At 39.8% G+C, this 23,174-nt stretch overlaps 1 protein-coding gene across 1 annotated transcript in view; it reads right to left on the bottom strand.

Annotated features, from left to right (window-relative positions):
* LOC139764806 (uncharacterized) overlaps positions 1-13,932 on the bottom strand; it is a gene marked incomplete at its 3' end in the record, with an annotated part of 202,539 nt that extends 188,607 nt beyond the window's left edge. Inside the window, exons 1-2 of the mRNA XM_071691740.1 lie at positions 13,762-13,932; positions 6,844-7,144 (exon numbers count right to left, since the gene is read on the bottom strand). Of these exons, the coding sequence (XP_071547841.1) occupies positions 6,844-7,144; positions 13,762-13,889 (429 nt within the window). The remainder of the gene's footprint in view (positions 1-6,843; positions 7,145-13,761) is intronic.
* Positions 13,933-23,174: the final 9,242 nt, after the last annotated feature.

Genomic DNA, 23,174 nt, shown 5'->3' with positions numbered 1-23,174 from the left:
GAAGTTCCCATTTGCTCCCTTGTCTTACGCACCCTATTTACCTCCTTCCAGAACATCTTTTTATTCTCCCTAAAATTTACTGATAGTCTCTCACCCCAACTCTCATTTGCCCTTTTTTTCACCTCTTGCACCTTTCTCTTGACCTCCTGTCTCTTTCTTTTATACTTCTCCCACTCAATTGCATTTTTTCCCTGCAAAAATCGTCCAAATGCCTCTCTCTTCTCTTTCACTAATACTCTTACTTCTTCATCCCACCACTCACTACCCTTTCTAAACAGCCCACCTCCCACTCTTCTCATGCCACAAGCATCTTTTGCGCAATCCATCACTGATTCCCTAAATACATCCCATTCCTCCCCCACTCCCCTTACTTCCATTGTTCTCACCTTTTTCCATTCTGTACACAGTCTCTCCTGGTACTTCCCCACACAGGTCTCCTTCCCAAGCTCACTTACTCTCACCACCTTCTTCACCCCAACATTCACTCCTCTTTTCTGAAAACCCATACTAATCTTCACCTTAGCCTCCACAAGATAATGATCAGACATCCCTCCAGCTGCACCTCTCAGCACATTAACATCCAAAAGTCTCTCTTTCGCACGCCTGTCAATTAACACGTAATCCAATAACGCTCTCTGGCCATCTCTCCCACTTACATAAGTATACTTATGTATATCTCGCTTTTTAAACCAGGTATTCCCAATCATCAGTCCTTTTTCAGCACATAAATCTACAAGCTTCATACTGTCTGCCTTTATTCATTCCCATCGCCACCCCACCACATAATGAAATACCAACCCCTTTCCCCCGCATGTGTGCGAGGTAGCGCAGGGAAAAGACAACAAAGGCCACATTCGTTCACACTCAGTCTCTAGCTGTCATGTATAATGCACAGAAACCACAGCTCCCTTTCCACATCCAGGCACCACACAACTTTCCATGGTTTACCCCAGACGCTTCACATGCCCTGGTTCAATCCATTGACAGAAGGTTGACCCCTGTATACCACATTGTTCCAATTCACTCTATTCCTTGCACGCCTTTCACCCTCCTGTATGTTCAGGGCACGATCACTCAAAATCTTTTTCACTCCATCCTTCCACCTCCAATTTGGTCTCCCACTTCTCCTCATTCCCTCCACCTCTGACACATATATCCTCTTGGTCAATCTTACCTCACTCATTCTCTCCATGTGACCAAACCATTTCAAAACACCCCCTTCTGCTCTCTCAACAACACTCTTTTTACCACCACACATCTCTCTTACCCTTTCATTACTTACTTGATCAAACCATCTCACACCACATATTGTCCTCAAACATCTCATTTCCAGCACATCCACCCTCATCAGCACAACTCTATCTATAGCCCACGCCTCACAACCATACATCATTGTTGGAACCACTATTCCTTCAAACATACCCATTTTTGCTTTCCAAGATAATGTTCTTGACTTCCACACATTCTTCAATGCTCTCAGAACTTTCGTCCCCTCCCCCACCCTATGATTAACTTCCGCTTCCATGGTTCCATCCACTGCCAAATCCACTCCCACATATCTAAAACACTTCACTTCCTCCAGCTTTTCTCCATTCAAACTTACCTCCCAATTGACTTGTCCCTCAACCCTACTGTACCTAATAACCTTGCTCTTATTCACATTTACACTCAGCTTTCTTCTTTCACACACTTTACCAAACTCCGTCACCAGCTTCTGCAGTTTCTCACATGAATCAGCCACCAGCGCTGTATCATCAGCAAAAAACAACTGACTCACTTCCCAAGCTCTCTCATCCACAACAGACTGCATACTTGCCCCTCTTTCCAAAACTCTTGCATTCACCTCCCTAACAACACCATCCATAAACAAATTAAACAACCATGGAGACATCACACACCCCTGCCGCAAACCTACATTCACTTAGAGGCAATCATTTTCCTCTCTTCCTACACGTACACATGCCTTACATCCTCGATAAAAACTTTTCACTGCTTCTAACAACTTGCCTCCCACACCATATATTCTTAATACCTTCCACAGAGCATCTCTATCAACTCTATCATATGCCTCCTCCAGATCCATAAAAGCTATATACAAATCCATTTGCTTTTCTAAGTATTTCTCACATACATTCTTCAAAGCAAACACCTGATCCACACATCCTCTACCACTTCTCAAACCACACTGCTCTTCCCCAATCTGATACTCTGTACATGCCTTAACCCTCTCAATCAATACCCTCCCATATAATTTACCAGGAATACTCAACAAACTTATACCTCTGTAATCTGAGCACTCACTTTTATCCCCTCTGCCTTTGTACAATGGCAATATGCAAGCATTCCGCCAATCCTCAGGCACCTCACCATGAGTCATACATACATTAAATAATCTTACCAACCAGTCAACAATACAGTCACCCCCTTTTTTAATAAATTCCAATGTAATACCATCCAAACCCGCTGCCTTGCCGGCTTTCATCTTTCATAAAGCTTTTACTACCTCTCCTCTGTTCACCAAATTATTCTTCTTAACCCTCTCACTTTGCATACCACCTCGACCAAAACACCCTATATCTTCCACTCTTTTATCAACAAACACATTCAACAAACCTTCAAAATACTCACTCCATCTCCTTCTCATATCACCACTACTTGTTATCATGTCCCCATTTGGTCCCTTCACTGATGTTCCCATTTGTTCCCTTGTCTTACGCACTTTATTTACCTCCTTCCAAAACATCTTTTTATTCTCCCTAAAATTTAATGATACTCTCTCACCCCAACTCTCATTTGCCCTCTTTTTCACCTCTTGCACCTTTCTCTTGACCTCCTGCCTCTTTCTTTTATACATCTCCCAGTCATTTGCATTATTTACCTGCAAAAATCATCCAAATGCCTCTCTCTTCTCTTTCACTAATAATCTTACTTCTTCATCTCACCACTCACTACCCTTTCATAATCAATATAAATATATATTTACAATTATTCATTTTTATCATACTTAACCACTGCTTCCCACATCGGCGAGGTAGTGCAAGGAAACACACAAAGAATGGCGAACCACTCATATACACACATATATACATAAACTCCCATACACGCACATACACATCAAACGTATGCATACATATACATACAGAGACACATACATATGTACACATGTACATATCCATACTTGCTGCCACCATTCATTCCTGTCACTACCCAGCCACACAAGGTATAACCCCCCCTACAGCAAAAAAAAAAAAAAAAAAAAAAAAAAAAAAAAAAAAAAAAAACATTCGCTCAAACTCAATCTCTTGCTGTCATGTGTAATGCACTGAAACCACAGCTCACTTTTCACATCCAGGCCCCACAGACCTTTCCATGGTTTACCCCATATGCTTCACATGTCCTGGTTCAATCCATTGACAACACGTTGACCACGGTATACCACATTGTTCCAATTCACTCTATTCCTTGCATGCCTCTAACCCTGTTGTATGTTCAGGCCCCAATCGTCAAAATCTTTTTCACTCCATCCTTCCACCTCCAATTTGGTCTCCCGCTTCTCCTTGTTCCCTTCACCTCTGACACATGCATCCTATGTCAATCTTTCCACGCTCATTCTCTCCATGTGACCAAACCATTTCAACACACCCTCTTCTCTCTCAACCACACACTTTTTATTTCCAAACATCTCTCTTACCTTTTCATTGCTTACTTGATCAAACCATCTCACAACACATATTGTCCTCAAACATTTCACTTCCAACCCATCCACCCTCCTCCGCACAGCCCTATTTATAGCCCATGCCTTGTAAACACATTGTTGGAACACCTATTTTTTCAAACATACCCATTTTTGTTCTACGAGATGACATTATCATCTTCCACACATTCTTCATTGCTCCAAGAACCTTCGCCCCCTCCCCAACCCTGTGACTCACTTCCACATCCATGGCTCCATCCGCAGCTAAGTCCACTCCCAGTTATCTAAAACACTTAACTTTCCAACTTTTCTCTATTCAAACATACATCCCAATTAACTTGTCCCTCAACCTTACTGAGCCTAAGAACACTGCTCTTATTCAAATTTAATCTCAACTTTCTCCCTTCACAAACTTTTCCAAACTCAGTCACCAACCACAGTAGTTTCTCACTCGAATCAGCCACTAGAGCTGTGTCATTGGAAAACAACTGACTCACTTCCCAAGCCCTCTCATCCAAAACAGACTATACTCGCCGTCTCCAAAATTCTTGCATTTACCTCCCTAACAACCACATTCATAAAAAAATCAAACCATGGGGACTTCAAACACCCATGCCGCAAACTGACATTCACTGAGAACCAATCACTCTCCTCTCTTCCTACTCGTAGAAATGCCTTACATCCTTGGTAAAAAACTTTTCAATGCTTCTAGCAACTTACCTCCCACACCATACACTCTTAAAACCTCCTACAAAGCATCTCTATCAACCCTATCTTATGCCTTCCTCAGATCCATAAATGCTACATACAAATCCATCTGTTTTTCTAAGTATTTCTCACACACATTCTTCAAAGCAAACACCTGATCCACACATCCTCTACCACTTCTGAAACCACACTGCTCCTCCCCAATCTGATGCTCTGTACATTCCTTCACCTTCTACATCAATACCCTCCAACATAATTTTCCAGGAATGGTCAACACACATATTGCTCTAGTTTGAACACATACTTTTATCCCTTTTGCCTTTGCACAATGGCACTATGCATGCATTCTGCCAATCCTCATGCACTTCACCATGATCCATACAAACATTGAATAGCCTTACCAACCAGTCAACAAAACAGTTACACCCTTTTCAATAAACTCCACTACAATGTGCGTGTATATGCATTTATGGGTGTATATTTGTACGGGCCATTTGTCGTTTGCTTCCTGGCGCTCATTTGCTGTTGATGGAAACGGCGATCAAATATAAAAAAATAAAAATATATTTATATTTATTCATCATACTTAATCGCCATCTCCCGCATCAGTGAGGTAGTGCAAAGAAACAGACGAGGAATGGCCCAACCCAACCACATAAAGATATATGTACATAAACATCCATAAACGCATATATACATAAATATCCATTTAATGCATCCCTGGGGATAGGGGAGAAAGAATACTTCCCATGTACTCCCTGTGTGTCATAGTAGGCGATTAAAAGGGGAGGGAGTGGGGGCTGGAAATCCTCTCCTCCCGTTTTACTTTTTCCAAAAGAAGAAAGGGAAGGGGGCCAAGTGAGAATATTTCCTCTAAGGCTAGCCCTCTGTTCTTAACACAACCTCGCTAATGCGGGAAATGGCGAATATATATGAAAAAAAATTCAATGTATACACACATGGACATATACATATGTACACATGTACATATTCACACTCACACTTGCTGCCTTCATCCATTCCTGTCACCACCCCACCAAACGTGAAATAGTGTCCCCCCTCCAGCGTGGTAGCACAAAAAAAAAAAAAAAAAAAAAAACACATTCGTTCACACTCAGTCTCTAGCTGTCATGTGTAATGGACTGAAACCAAAGCTCCCTTTCCACATCCAGGCCCCACAGACCTTTCCATGGTTTACCCCTGATGCTTCACATGCCCTGGTTCATTCCATTGACAGTACATCATCCCTGGTATACCACAACATTCCAATTCACTCTATTCCTTGCATGCCTTTCACCCTCCTGTATGTTCAGGCCCCAACCGCTCAAAATCTTTTTCACTCCATCCTTCCACCTCCAATTTGTCTCCTGTTTCTTCTTCCCTCCACCTCTGACATATACATCCTCTTTGTCAATCTTTCCTCACTCATTCTCTCCATATGTCCAAACCATTTCAAAACACCCTCTTCTGCTCTCTCAACCACACTCTTTATAACTAAACATCTCTCTTACCCTTTCATTACTTACTTGATCAAACCACCTCACACCACATACTGTCCTCAAACATTTAATTTCCAATAAATCCACCCTCCTCAGCACAAACCTATCTATAGCCCATGCCTTACAGCCATATAACATTGCTGGAATCACTATTCCTTCAAACATACCATTTCTGCTCTCTGAGATAACGTTCTCACCTTCCACACATTCTTCAACGCTCCCAGAACCCCTCCCCCACCCTGTGACTCACTTCAGCTTCCAAGGTTCCATCCACTGCTAAGTCCACTCCCGGATATCTAAAACACTTCACTTCCTCCATTTTTTCTCCATTCAAACTTACCTCCTAATTAACTTGTCCCACAACCCTACTGAACCTAATAACCTTGCTCTTATTCACATAAAATATATAAATATAATGGGGTATCAAGGTTGTAAGAATTAACTCTGAAGAATAAATAAAAAAGATTAAATGAAATTTAGGATACACATAGTGTGGATTATGTTAAAAGACATTTCTGTGTTTTATTTCATGAAAACTGGCATATATATTGCCTGGTAAAGGCTAGAAAAATGTCCTTATCATGAACATTAGCATGTTGAGAGCAGAAGAATGGTTCAAATCACAAATCTATCCTATGTATTGTATGGGGACTGCAAAACTCCAGCAGTAACAATTTCATGAGCAGGCTGAAAAGGAAAAATTTTCAGTGCTTTAAAGAATCAAAATACTTACAATAACAATTGGTATAATCCTCTTCCAAAGTGAACATCAAAAAATATCATGAAATGAAGAATAATATCACTTCTGAATGGAGGTAATAAAGATCAACCTCAAAGAAGTGAACTACTTTCCCTAGGGTAAAAACTACATCATTTTGTGAGCAGCAGCCAAGTAAATAATATACACAATCTAACATAAACAGACAGAAAAAGATAACTTACCATCCCTGGAGGGCCCATGGGGCCACCCATGCCTGGGGGTGGTGGAGGCATTGGTCCCCAGTTTGGATCAAAAGGGGGTGGTGGACCACGAGGACCAAACCTTGGCCCACGAGGCCCAAATGGAGGAGGACCCCTAAACCCTGGTGGTGGAGGCCTAAACCCAGGCCCTCCTCTGCCCCTAAAGCGTGGACCACCAGGACCTGGCGGTCCACCTGGTCCACCTGGTCCTCTTGGCCCCATTGGTCCCATTGGTCCCATCGGTCCCATTGGCCCCATAGGTCCAAAGCCTCTGCCTCTTCCTCTGAAAATAAAAATAGTTTAACACTGACTTCTTAAATAAACCTACACAGTAAACTATTTTGACAAATTACTGAAACAATCTCATGTTTGATAACTTCATAATTTTTTTTTCCTACTATTCGCCATCTTCATAATATGCTTAAGAATTCCACATCTAAAGCTGGTCCCCAGTAATAGCAGGGGTGCATCACTGGAAATCACAACTTAATAGAACATACTGTAGTGGATCACATTTTACCCTAGTATTCAATGGGGTAATGAGGGCTTACATTCCTGGAGGAATTTCTCAAACCTGACTAGTACACAAAAAATTCAGTAAAATACCTAAAACAATACATTATTAATTGTAAGTATATAAATACAGGATACTTGCTTAAAATACTGTAGAGTGGTAAACTAATATTATATACTGATTATTATCACAATTACTCCAGGACCAATTTCTGCTGATGTTATCCAGGACATTTCTAAGGCTCCTGCAGCCCAAGGCTGCACTACAGTACCTCCAGAAGCAGGAATATGAACAATCCTTTGGAGTAAAAAAGTTCTTTGATGAGACTGTACAACAGCCTTGCTGATGGTGACTTTTCACAGAGAGTGAAACCTCGGGCAGGTGGAGTCCCATAACACTTAAAACTGTCTATAACAATCTTTTTTTTTTTCAAACTATTTGCCATTTCCCGCATTAGCAAGGTAGCGTTAAGAACAGAGGATTGGGCCTCTGAGGGAATATCCTCACCTGGCCCCCTTCTCTGTTCCATCTTTTGGGAAAAAAAAAAGAAAAAAAAAAAGAGGGGAGGTTTTCCAGCCTTCCGCTCCCTCCCCCTTTAGTCGCCTTCTACGACATGCAGGGAATACGTGGGAAGTATTCTTTCTCCCCTATTCCCAGGGATATATATGTGAATTTGCTCTGGATCTGGTACAGTAGGCAAGGGGATCTGATCTTATCAACACCACACTGACCAACATTAATGCTCCAAAGTATGTGTGTAACTTTATTTCTATTTGTGAAGCTGTTCCTGTTTCTCTTTCTTCCTAGAAATACAACTCATTATCATGTGCTTTCCTACAAGACATTATAATACAACATAAATATTCCAGACTGTATGCCCACTAATAACACAAGTGAATCAGACTGGCTGCAGCAAGTATGCAGCCAGCTGCAAGCAAACAATAAGTCATCACAGTGATCACTTGCAATTTGCATGAAATGTATTCCCTTTAAGCTTTTAATGAATTTCTTGTTTTATTTGTATCATTTCATGTACAATGTATACTTTGCTAAGAACATCTTAGTGGCATAGCCACTTACCAGTGAATGACCACTCTAATGAGTGACCACATGCACCACCTTCTTAGCCAATTCAGTTTTTGACTTCTTTTTTTTTTAATCATTTTTTTAGTCTATGATATTCACAGTATTTTTTCATTAGAACTGTAAATGTGAAATACTACGTAGCACGGCCCAAATGTAAACTATCTACTATCATGACACCACTCCCATCTTAATCATTACGTACACAATCTTTGTCTGAAATAACCCTAGCCCTTATCAGTTCTCACTATAGCTACCCCTGTTTGGGGTGTGGGGCAATTTTGTCATTGTAACTTATCAGAACAACCCATCAATGCACTGAAATGTCTAGGTGCTGATGGCTGCTAAATCTAATGGCTTTGAGTAGGAATATGGAGATGGCCTGAATATACTTATGGAAGGTCCAGTCATCATCTAAAATTCGCTGGTTCATCACTAGTACACCAGCTGGGACAATGGGACTTTCCAGTTACAAGTAAGGCTTATCTACCATCTATACTTTCTTTCTGAACACCCTAACAATGAATGCGTTATCTGAACTCTGGGAGATCCTTAAGTTACACAACAATCTCCATATAAGTGCACAGGGTACTACCGCACAAGGAATTAGCTCAATAGCCATATCACAGGAGTGACAAGAGAAACTCACAATGAACCAGGATCAAGAAGTTGACTAGTATCTAACAGCACTAGGTGGACCTAACTACTTTTTATTTTAGCTTCTATCATGTATCGAACAAGCCACAGGCAAAAATTAATAATCTCAATTTGTGAATCAAGAAAACCACAATCAAAAGTGCCCTGGAAAATTTTCTTCTCTGAAAATCCTCACTTTAGCATACTGTATAAAAATTAGCCCTACAAGGTATCATCTAGAACTTCAGGTTAAAGAGGAAGCATATATCCCCCAGTGCACCATGAGTGCTGTATTGGTTGAGATATGGGATTATCCAAATATCACAGGCCAAAGAATCAAGCCATCCACCTCCACCTATTTCCTCCACTATCTCCCTAATTCATATATATATATTCATTTTACTTTGTTGCTGTCTCCCGCGTTAGCGAGGTAGGGCAAGGAAACAGACGAAAGAATGGCCCAACCCACCCACATACACATGTATATACATACACGTCCACACATGCAAATATACAAACCTATACATCTCAACGTATACATATATGTACACACACAGACATATACATATATACACATGTACATAATTCATACTAATTGCCTTTATTCATTCCCAGTGCCACCTCGCTACACATGAAATAACAATCCCCCTTCCCTACGCATGTGTGCGAGGCAGCGCTAGGAAAAGAAAACAAAGGCCACATTCATTCACACTCAGTCTCTAGCTGTCATGTATAATGCACAGAAACCATAGCTCCCTTTCCACATCCAGGCCCCACAGAACTTTCCATGGTTTACCAAACACGCTTCACATGCCCTGGTTCAATCCATTGACAGCATGTCGACCCCAGTATACCACATCGTTCCAATTCACTCTATTCCTTGCACGCCTTTCACCCTCCTGCATGTTCAGGCCATGATCACTCAAAATCTTTTCCACTTGCATTATTTTCATCTTATGATGGGTTTATCAGAAGGTAACCCCATTGTAAGTTAAGGAGCATCTGCATTTAGCATATCTCAGGACAGGTTTTTCATTTCCTTCAAAATTCGTAAAGATTTTCCTTTGTCCCTTCTTTTTACCTTCATTAACCTTTTTATATTTCACTTAAGGCCCAGCCTTAATGTGGACTTCTGTCTGTGAATGGAGCCTTAAAAAAATATCCATTTACACAATCTTTTATTTCATGTTGGAAATTCTTGTCATGGGCAAATGTCCACACTGAGGGTGGGCCTTAATTAAAATATGTACAGAGGTTATCTATACCTTTGATACCTGCTTCCTCTGGGAACTTCCATCAAGGGATGGTCACACCAAAAGAGTCTCCACTTATCCCACTCCTTATATGCCTCTCCTGCATACACCATTCCATGCATTCTTCTATCATTTCCCTCCTTACAGTTCTCTCTCTTTTTCCCCACGTCACAGGTAGTCTCCCACTCATACTACCATACACTCTCCTTGTAAACTTCTAGTCTTGCATTCTCTCCACATGCCTGCACCACCCGAAAGAATTATGCTCCACCCACTCTACTACTCCACATTTCATCCCTGCCATACCAAATCTCTCATACAGCCCCTCATTTCATCCTTCATTCCATCTAGTCATACCTTATGCTCCTTTCAAATAACTTACTTCCATTTCCTGGATTCTTGACCTCTGTGACTCATTCCATAAGTCAAGGTCAAGGGAACTAAGCTCTCCCCTGATCCTTTCTTCACTTTCATACACCTCTACCTTTCACTATCCTAATAAGGGACCTAATGATTCTTCTACCCAGTACTGCTTTCCCTTATCTCTCTTTCCTTAAAATCAAGCTTACCTAAGATAGGACAGGGATAAGTGGAGTGTTTTCCTGTGGCCACCTCTTGATGGGAGTTACTGGAGGGAACAGACATCAGATCCACTGACAGACAAATAGACTTAACAGACTTAATTCCATATAATTGCTACATACATACTTAACACCTTTTCCTTTGAATAAGGATTAACAATAGCTTTCACCCAATCCTCAGGCACAACCTTCTCCTTCCATGCTATATTACAAATGCATCCACACTATCACACTTTCTACTCCTGTTTACACCTGAAGTTGGTTACAGCAGAAGTTTTCGAGGAGAATCATGCTCAGGTAAACTCTGGGTGAGATTTTCACGTGTTCTGTTGACTATTAATTCTTACTGTAATAATATTTGACATTACAGCAGAAGTTTTCGAGGAGAATCATGCTCAGGTAAACTCTGGGTGAGATTTTCACGTGTTCTGTTGACTATTAATTCTTACTGTAATAATATTTGACATATTTTCTCTGACCTCAACGCTCCTCATTAAGTTCTTAAAATCATAAAATAATCTTTATAGCACTCTCCTGAGAGTAGAGAATCTGGCCAAAAGAAATTCATCAAAAAAGTATTTCTGTGCATAATTTACGAGTTTAGTTCCACAAGGCTAATTCTTGTTGAAAGTAAATATAATCACTCATGAGACTCAATACCGTGTATTCAATTAATTTCCATTGGCAAACATGATACCAAACAAATGAAGCTACAAGACTGTTAAATCTTCCACAAAGTAGTCAGGGCTTTGAAACAGAGGGAAGTGGCAGGGTTAATACGAAAAATTATACAATGAAGACTAAACACTTAACCAAAACAAACAACCAAACATGATACCAAACAGATGAAGCTACAAGACTGTTAAATCTTCCACAAAGTAGTCAGGGCTTTGAATCAGAGGGAAGTGGCAGGGTTAATACGAAAAATCATACAACAGACTTAACATTTAACCAAAACAAACGACCAACATAGCCTAACATACCACACCATTTTCTATCCTAGAACAAATCTACCTAGCCTATGATAATTTGTAGCTTAGCCAACCCTTATGTAAGGCAACCTAAAATACCTTAATCTAGTTCATCAAAGAATGGGCTATGATAAGCTAACTATTTCTGCTGTAGCATAAGCCAAGGAAAATAACCGAAATGTGCACACTGTAAAAAAAAGTATCTCAGCACAAATGAATTACAAAATGATCAACACAACTTGTGTTATCTTGGTATTGTCAAATATGACAGAAACACAAACTTCCTAATAGCTATATCCGATATTTGATATAACATTCATAATGCAAATGGGAAATGTTGCCATCAACAGATATATAATTACAACATAACGAAAGCATGGACAGACGAATGGACATTTCTGAAAATCATTTGTCTATGGTGTCATACTGTTTCACACACACAGAACATGGAAAGATATTTTTCTACTATGTGTAAATTTCAAATAAAATACATAAGTTTGATAATCTTTTCCAATGAAAAATACTTTTCAAATAGCAATCCCTTTACTGACAAGCATGAGAAATAACATCTCACTCATTTCTCTTGTATCTGGTAATTTAAATCACAGCAAGAAACTAATAAACTAATCTCATCCAAATAATTTCAATAGTAGCATTAACAGGTTTTACAAGAATGTGTGAGATACCAGGAAGTCGAGATCATCTAGATAAGAAAATCTAAACAAATCCATAAAGTAGAACCATAACACCAAACAAAAAAAGTATTGGTACGACAAGGATATGGTTTGGCATTGATTTTTGTCAAGATTCCCACAAATTTTGAAGGGGGTCAAACCAAATATAATGGTATTAAGAAGCAAACATTGTTAGTCTATAAGTAAATGGGATACCACAACCATTGTAATGAAGAAAATGTACAATGGTCACATAATGATGCAAAACATCATGAGAGGGAAATCATATATTGATTTGCTTAAAAGTATTGATAATCATTTTGCACGTTACTACACGTATACTACTGTTTCATCTAAAGATGTAAAGTATACAACCACAAGGTAAAAAATATGGTCATGATACATTTACATTTCAAGGTGAAAGTGAAAAATTACCTAAATATCAAACACTTAAAATAAGAGATGAAAGCCAAATTCAAATTTCTAGCCATGAACTTACATCAATTTTACAAACGATTTCCACAATTTCAAGTTACAAAACAATCGAAAGATATGACAGACAGTCAACTGGAATTTGTTTTAATAAAAACAAAGAATACAATCCTCCCAAAACAAGTAACCAATATTGTCCAAAAGTTGGTTTTGTTGCAGAGCTAAACAAGGTACACAGCAGATAAAAATATTTCAATAAGCCAGTCATATTCAAACATATCTAGTGAAGCACATTTCTATGTGAAGCTCGTTGTCACAAAATACTAGATGAACTCAGAATACACTATAGATAAAAAAAAAATTACTAGTCCAATATGCCAATGAGACGTAACATCACATGGCCTTCACGAAACTGCTATCTTTTTTTCACCCCAAGTGCCCTATATGGGTTCAAAGAACATCAATTCTTCAGTCTATATGTTAAAATAATGCAGATATCAAGCACAAGCATTCTGTAATGCACAGGAACATGACATGCCAAGCGTCTACCTTGACAATTACAATGAACACAGCATACACACGAGGAGAAACATCTGTGACAATACCTACATCCACCAGTTTCAAAATGTGGCCGTGTTAATGAATATTTCTCGGTACAAAGGAGACGTTGAGAATGATTACGAGCTCGAACATACACAATAACACCTTGACGTCGCGCTCCGCTTAGCACAAGCTTAATTTTAACTTATTTATTACCTGAATCCCCCTCTTCCTCCTCTCATTGACATTGGGGGCCCTGAACTTCCATCGCTGTCACCTTCTGTGCTCCCAGAATCTCCTGGAGCTGAATTAATTTTGTCTGGCCCATCTACTTCTTCCGACATTTTGATGCCTTACTTGATGGCGTCAGTCGGCGAACGTGCTACCTCTCTGGAGGTCTGTCATTATTACCATACTAAATACAATAAAAAGATATTTCATTGCTTGATTGATTGTTGTCAGTCTCGAATAAAAAAGATTTTTCTATTTGAAATATAATACTTAACAACAAAGAATTAGTTTTGATATAAAAAAGAGGCGAAAACATCAATTATATACGGTATATAGCACTAGGGGTGTTTTCTTCATTTGGCAAAGCTGTCATCACTTGGGTTTACGCATGCGCAGTTTCCGAACACAGTCCCTCCCCGGCCCGTCGTGGGTGTTGTTCAAAATACAGATTCATAGTTACCTAGAATTCTTATTCTGCAAAAATTTGTACAGATGTATATTTCGCGTAAAGCACTTCATGAAAACATCGTTCAATAAGGAAGTCCCAATGTACCAGCCATCATCCTAATAAACTCCTACGTCAATCTATCTGATCTATCTATACATCTATCTATCTATCTATCTATCTATCTATCTATCTATCTATCTATATATATATATATATATATATATATATACATATATATATATATATATAAATATTTATATATATATATATATATAGATAGATAGATAGATAGATGTTGCATGTAATTCAAAGGTAAGGCCTATGAACTCCTGGATGAATTTCTGCATTCCTTGAAAATTATAAATCACAATAACAGCTTGAATGGAGAACTCATTTAACCATTTTCCCATTTGAGCTTATTGAGGAAAATATATAAACAATGACCATATCCAACCATTTTACCGAGGATGGTACATAAAATATAAAAAACGTGATGCTTTTCAATGTTGTCATTCTAGTACTAAACATTTAGACTGATGACAGAGTTGAGATTATCAACAATAGAAAACAAAAATATAATACAGATAGGGGAGAAAGAATACTTCCCATGCATCCCTCACGTGTCGTAAAAGGAGACTAAAGGGGACGGGATCGGGGGGCTGGAAACCCTCCCCTCCTTGTATTTTAACTTTCTATAAGGGGAAACAGAAGAAGGAGTCACGCGGGGAGTGCTCATGCTCCTCGAAGGCTTAGATTGGGGTGTTTAAATGTGTGTGGATGTAACCAAGATGAAAAAAAAAGGAGAGATAGGTAGTATGTTTGAGGAAAGGAACCTGGATGTTTTGGCTCTCAGTGAAACGAAGCTCAAGGGTAAAGGGGAAGAGTGGTTTGGGAATGTCTTGGAAGTAAAGTCAGGGGTTAGTGAGAGGACAAGAGCAAGGGAAGGAGTAGCACTACACTTGAAACAGGAGTGGTGGGAGTATGTGATAGAGTGGAAGAAAGTAAACTCTAGATTGATATGGGTAAAACTGAAAGTGGATGGAGAGAGACTGGTGATTATTGGTGCATATGCACCTGGGCATGAGAAGAAAGATCATGAGAGGCAAGTGTTTTGGGAGCAGCTGATTGAGTGTGCTAGTAGTTTTGATGCACGAGACCGAGTTATAGCGATGGGTGATTTGATGCAAAGGTGAGTAATGTGGCAGTTGAGGGAAAAATTGGTGTACATGGGGTGTTCAGTGTTGTAAATGGAAATGGTGAAGAGCTTGTAGATTTATGTGCTGAAAAAGGACTGGTGATTGGGAATACCTGGTTTAAAAAGAGAGATATACGTAAGTATACGTATGTAAGTAGGAAAGATGGCCAGAGAGCGTTATTGGATTACGTGTTGATTGATAGGCGCGCGAAAGAGAGACTTTTGGATGTTAATGCGCTGAGAGGTGCAACTGGAGGGATGTCTGATCATCATCTTGTGGAGGCGAAGGTGAAGATTTGAAGAGGTTTTCAGAAAAGAAGAGAGAATGTTGAGGTGAAGAGAGTGGTGAGAGTAAATGAGCTTGGGAAGGAGACTTGTGTGAGGAAGTACCAGGAGAAACAGCACAGAATGGAAAAAGGTGAGAACAAAGGACGTAAGGGGAGTGGGGGAGGAATGGGGTGTATTTAGGGAAGCAGTGATGGCTTGCGCAAAAGATGCTTGTGGCATGAGAAGCGTGGGAGGTGGGCAGATCAGAAAGGGTAGTGAGTGGTGGGATGAAGAAGTAAGATTATTAGTGAAAGAGAAGAGAGAGGCATTTCGACGATTTTTGCAAAGAAATAATGCAAGTGAGTGGGAGATGTATAAAAGAAAGAGGCAGGAGGTCAAGAGAAAGGTGCAAGAGGTGAAAAAGAGGGCAAATGAGAGTTGGGGTGAGAGAGTATCATCAAATTTCAGGGAGAATAAAAAGATGTTTTGGAAGGAGGTAAATAAAGTGCATGACAGCTAGAGACTGAGTGTGAATGAATGTGGCCTTTGTTGTCTTTTCCTAGCCCTACCTCGCGCACATGCGGGGGAAGGGGGTTGTTATTTCATGTGTGGCGGGATGGCGATGGGAATGAATAAAAGCAGATAGTATGAATTATGTACATATGTATATATGTATATGTCTGTGTGTATATATATATGTGTACGTTGAGATGTATATGTATGTATATTTGCGTGTGTGGACGTGTATGTATATACATGTGTATGGGGGTGGGTTTGGCCATTCTTTCGTCTGTTTCCTTGCGCTACCTCGCTAACGCGGGAGACAGCGACAAAGTGTAATACACACACACACACACACACACACACACACACTATATATATATATATATATATATATATATATATATATATATATATATATATATATATATGAATAAGAGCAAGGTTATTAGGTACAGTAGGGTTGAGGGTCAAGTCAATTGGGAGGTGAGTTTGAATGGAGAAAAACTGGAGGTAGTAAAGTGTTTTAGATATCTGGGAGTGGATCTGGCAGCGGATGGAACCATGGAAGCGGAAGTGGATCATAGGGTGGGGGAGGGGGCGAAAATTCTGGGAGCCTTGAAGAATGTGTGGAAGTCGAGAACATTATCTCGGAAAGCAAAAATGGGTATGTTTGAAGGAATAGTGGTTCCAACAATGTTGTATGGTTGCGAGGCGTGGGCTATAGATAGAGTGGTGCGCAGGAGGATGGATGTGCTGGAAATGAGATGTTTGAGGACAATGTGTGGTGTGAGGTGGTTTGATCGAGTAAGTAACGTAAGGGTAAGAGAGATGTGTGGAAATAAAAAGAGCGTGGTTGAGAGAGCAGAAGAGGGTGTTTTGAAATGGTTTGGGCACATGGAGGGAATGAGTGAGGAAAGACTGACCAAGAGGATATATGTGTCGGAGGTGGAGGGAACAAGGAGAAGAGGGAGACCAAATTGGAGGTGGAAAGATGGAGTGAAAAAGATTTTGTGTGATCGGGGCCTGAACATGCAGGAGGGTGAAAGGAGGGCAAGGAATAGAGTGAATTGGAGCGATGTGGTATACCGGGGTTGACGTGCTGTCAGTGGATTGAATCAGGGCATGTGAAGCGTCTGGGGTAAACCATGGAAAGCTGTTTAGGTATGTATATTTGCGTGTGTGGACGTATGTATATACATGTGTATGGGGGTGGGTTGGGCCATTTCTTTCGTCTGTTTCCTTGCGCTACCTCGCAAACGCGGGAGACAGCGACAAAGCAAAAAAAAAAAAAAAAAAAAAAAAAAAAAAAAATATATATATATATATATATATATATATATATATATATATATATATATATATATATATATATATCGGAAAGGATCACAATTTTTGTGCGTGATCAAGATATCCCTATGAGTCCACGGGGAAAATGAGACACGATAAGTTCCCAAGTGCACTTTCTTGTAATAATCACATGTTTACCAAATGGCGTCCTAGCTTCGTCTCTTCGATGTATATCAGCTGACTTATATTTCTCTCTTGTGTCTCCCTTGATGATGTGATAACTACACGAAAGTGCACTTGGGAACTTATCGTGTTTCATTTCCTCTGTGGACTCATAGGAATATATATTTTCTTTCTTTCTTTCAGACTATTCGCCATTTCCCGCGTTAGCGAGGTAGCGTTAAGAACTGAGGACTGGTCCTTTGAGGGAATATCCTCACCTGACCCCCTTCTCTGTTCCTTCTTTTGGAAAATAAAAAAAATCGAGAGGAGAGGATTTCCAGCCAACCGCTCCCAGGAATATATATATATATATATATATATATATATATATATATATATATATATATATATATATATATATATTATACTATTCGCATATAGCGTAAGGGGGGTTAATAAGAGAGATGTGTGGAATTAATAAAAAGAGCGTGGTTGAGAGAGCAGAAGAGGGTGTTTTGAAGTGGTTTGGGCACATGGAGAGGATGAGTGAGGAAAGATTGACCAAGAGGATATATGTGTCGGAGGTGGAGGGAATAAGGAGAAGAGGGAGACCAAATTGGAGGTGGAAAGATGGAGTGAAAAAGATTTTGTGTGATCAGGTCCTGAACATGCAGGAGGGTGAAAGGAGGGCAAGGAATAGAGTGAATTGGAGCGATGTGGTATACCGGGGTTGACGTGCTGACTCAGTGGATTGAATCAAGGCATGTGAAGCGTCTGGGGTAAACCATGGAAAGCTGTGTAGGTATGTATATTTGCGTGTGTGGACGTATGTATATACATGTGTATGGGGGGGGGGGGTTGGGCCATTTCTTTCGTCTGTTTCCTTGCGCTACCTCGCAAACGCGGGAGACAGCGACAAAGTAAAAAAAAAAAAAAAAAAAAAAAAAAAAAATATATATATATATATATATATATATATATATATATACATATATATATATATATATATATATATATATATATATATATATATATATATATATATGTATATATTCCTATGGGTCCACGGGGCCATATTTTACAAGAAAACACCTCATCCTTCGTTGGTCCAGAACGACGAGGCTGGAACTATGCGAGGCGAAAAACCGGTTGAGGTACTCGGCCAAGGTGGTACCTCATCTGAAAATCTAATGGAGTGATGGAACACAGCCAACTGAAAAACAGTTCGGTGAAACGCCACTAAGCCTGGATGTAATAACAATGATAATGCTGATGATACTACTACTACTACTACTACTAGTAATAATAATGATAATGATAATAATGATAATAATTAGCAAATAGAAAAAATCTTTATGATACTTAGAGCATGACATTTTTAGTGTAATTTAACCCATTTGAATGACAACGGAGCACCTACGCTGAACCCCAGGAGCAATCTCTTTCCTATTCTTATTATCTTTTCCAGTCTATCTTATCCTAACCGCGCTCCCAAGACACGTCCAGCAATTTCCATCAGAATTCTTTATCTTGCAAAACCCGTTCTTTCACTCAACAACGAAGACGTTCACAGCTTCTTGATAAACCCAGCCATCTAGATGTGGTATAATTCAAAATAGCAAGTACATTTCATTACAATTTACACACACATAAAGGTTAGATTTATGAAAGCATATTTTCTTTTTTCGGTGAAAAAGAACTCAAAATAAAAAAAAATTAATTGGTTTAAGATCATAACAGAAACACATTAAACATTTTCACAATAAATTGAGTGAGCTTCACAGTTTTCATGTTATCTTTGGAGAATGTTCATGTAAACCTCTATATCGGTCGAGATCAGGATGACCTCCGTAATGCTGGAATTTGTGCAGACTAGCACATCGGAAACTTGTGTTGAGTGACTGGTATGAAGCCACTTACCGGGAACTGAGTTCTCGCAGCTGTCACCATACGGTGCAGTAATCACATTCATATGAATACAAATAAAAATCTAAGCATGATACACACAGATGAAAAGAAAAGTATTAATATCTCGCTTAGAAAGATCTGAATTTATAAAACCAGCAGGGAGGCAATGGCGAAAGAAACTCCTAATTTATCGACATATCCGAAGCAAGTCGGCTCCCCCCCCCCCCCCCCACACACACACATGTAAAGCCTAGCTTGAAAAAGCTGTTACTTCCAGCAGCCCAGCTGAGAAGTAAGTAGATAAGGAAGCATGCCTTCCTTAATGTTGGAAACGAATATTGAGAATGGTACGCCTCTTTAGCAAGACTGGGGTGTGAGTGATGTGAATGTGAGGTACAGCAGTTGAGACAGAGATGTGAAAGACATTAGGTTAAAGAAACCCCGGAATCTATGTGTGATTACGTGTACAAATATATCCTGATGTCGAGCGTTTTTCCTAGGAGACAAGCCAAAGCCACGGACGAGGTTGTTTGCTGGTGACAGATTCGAGTGAGAAACTACAAAAGCTGATGACAGATTAGAAAGTGTGTGAAAGGAGGAAATTAAAAGTAAGTGTAAATAAAGATAAGGGTATTAAGTTTAGCAGGGTAGAGGGACATGTTAGTTGGGGTGAGAGTTTGAATGCAGAAAATTTATAGGAAGTGGAGTGTTGTACATACCTGGGAGTGGACATGGCAGGAAACAGAACCATGGAACCAGAAGTCAGTCAGTGGGTGGGTGAGGGGTTCTGGAATCACTGAGGAAAGTGTGGAAGAAGAGAACATTATCTGGGAAGACGACAATGGGTATGTTCATTTTTTTTTTTTTAAGGTATAGGAGCACCAACGATTCTGTATGGATGCAAGGTATAGGCTATAGATGAGGATGTGTGGAGGAGGGTGAATGTGTTAGAAATGAAATGTTTGAGGACAAGATGCGGTGTGAGGTGGTTTGATCAAGTTAGTGTTAAAAGAGTAAGAGTTAGGTTTGGTAATAAAGAGTGTTGTTGAAAGAGCTGAAGAGGGTGTGCTAAATGGTTTGGACAGATAAAGAGAACATGTGAGGAAAGTTTTACAAAGAGGATATGTGTCTGAAGTGTATGGGACAAGGAGATAACCAAATTGGGTTATCTATCTATCTATCTATCTATCTATCTATCTATCTATCTATCTATATATATATATATATATATATATATATATATATATATATATATATATACACCACTGCATTGACATTTATTGTAATGCTGATAATGAGTTTATCAATGGCAACACGATAAGAATCGGAGATATCTGCAGATTGCATGTCTGTGTCTGATTACCTTTACAGGCATTAGAAGTTGAAAATGTGGCTAACAAAGAATTCCTGAGTACGTGCGTAGTGAGGCTTCGAAGATACTGTCCTAAAGGATGGCAGTCAGTGAAGCTCTGCTTTGTGTACTAGATCATAACATCCGATGCTTCAGGTATACCGTCATCTGTCTCGATCGAGCTGTGAGAGCCGAACATCTGTCTCATGAACATGACTCAAACCAAATACCATAAAATTTCCTTCATTGATTCCTTCAGCGCTAGGAGTAGACTATGACCCTTGGGCATTATCGGCCCTCCCATCGTACCCATGATCTCGCAATCAAGCCCAAGGGTCGTACCGTCGTGTTCAGGGGTCGTACCGTCATGCTCAGAGGGTCGTACGATCGTGCTCAGGGGCCGAACCTTCCTGCTCGTGGGTCGCATCGTCGTGCTCAGGGGGTCACATTCTTGTGCTCATAGGTCGTATCGTCGCGTTCAGGGGTCGTACCGACGTACTCATAGGTTGTATCGTTGTGCTCAGAGGGCGTATCGTAGCGCTTATGGGTCGTGCATAGGGAGTTTAAAATGACTAATTTACATTCTTCTCACCTGTTCCACTGGTAATGGAATTGAATATATTCCGTAAAAGTAAAATGAGCGGCTGGATGTAACGAAAACGTGTTTCATGATGAGGGAAGGTGGAACTCAAGTAACATGAAGTGTATTTGATCACTGTCGACTCTTACTTCAACTTGTGATAAGGTTGCCAAGGTTTGTGGGTCAGTTTGACAATGACTGACGAGAGATAACACCCTCTGACTTCCCTCACTAATCAGGGACGTGAATGAAGGTGACTCACAGACCTCCATCACACTCGGGTGGGGGAGGGGGGGTGAAGGTGAGGAGAGGGGATGAAGACTAGACAGTAGCAATGATCTACTATAATGCTGTTACTTGAACATGGAAGGAATAATGATAGGTGCTATATATATATATATATATATATATATATATATATATATATATATATATATATATATATATATATATATATCTTTTTCTTTCTTTCAAACTATTCGCCATTTCCCGCATTAGCGAGGTAGCGTTAAGAACAGAGGACTGGGCCTATGAGGGAATACCCTCACCTGGCCCAATTCTCTGTTCCTTCTTTTGGAAAATTGAAAAAAAAAAAAACCGAGAGGGGAGGATTTCCAGCTCCCCGCTCCCTCCCCTTTTAGTCGCCTTCTACGACACGCAGGGAATACGTGGGAAGTATTCTTAATCCCCTATCCCCAGGGATAAATATATATATATATATATATATATATATATATATATATATATATATATATATATATATATATATATATATATATATATTATCTCTGGGGATAGGGGAGAAAGAATACTTCCATGTATTCCCTGCGCGTCGTAAAAAGGCGACTGAAAGGGGAGGGAGCTTGGGGCTGGAAATCCCCCCCTCCAGTTTTTTCTTTTCCAAAAGAAGGAACAGAAGAAGGCCAAGTGAGGATTTTCCTCTTTTAGGCTCAGTCCTCTGTTCTTAACGCTACCTTGCAAAAGCGGGAAATGGCGAATATGTACTGAAGATATATATATATATATATATATATATATATATATATATATATATATATATATATATTTATTATTTTTTTTTATACTTTGTCGCTGTCTCCCGCGTTTGCGAGGTAGCGCAAGGAAACAGACGAAAGAAATGGCCCCCCCCCCCCATACACATGTATATACATACGTCCACACACGCAAATATACATACCTACACAGCTTTCCATGGTTTACCCCAGACGCCTCACATGCCCCGATTCAATCCACCGACAGCACGTCAACCCCGGTAGGGACTAGAGAGGGACTAGACGTGCTTTGTGCCCGGGATGGGCCATACATCTTATGAGGATGAGGAATGATTAAGTGTGTTTGTGGGAGGCGTGATATATGTATATATATATATATATATATATATATATATATATATATATATATATATATATATATAATTCTTTTTTTATACTTTGTCGCTGTCTCCCGCGTTTGCGAGGTAGCGCAAGGAAACAGACGAAAGAAATGGCCCAACCCCCCCCCATACACATGTATATACATACGTCCACACACGCAAATATACATACCTACACAGCTTTCCACGTATTCCCTGCGTGTCGTAGAAGGCGACTAAAAGGGAAGGGAGCGGGAGGCTGGAGATCCTCCCCTCATTTTTTTTTTTTTTCCAAAAGAAGAAACAGAGAAAGGGGCCAGGTGA

This window comes from Panulirus ornatus, chromosome 4, assembly GCF_036320965.1.
Source record: "Panulirus ornatus isolate Po-2019 chromosome 4, ASM3632096v1, whole genome shotgun sequence".
Classification (NCBI taxonomy): Eukaryota; Metazoa; Arthropoda; class Malacostraca; order Decapoda; family Palinuridae; genus Panulirus; species Panulirus ornatus.
This window is presented reverse-complemented; position numbering and strand designations above follow the sequence as displayed.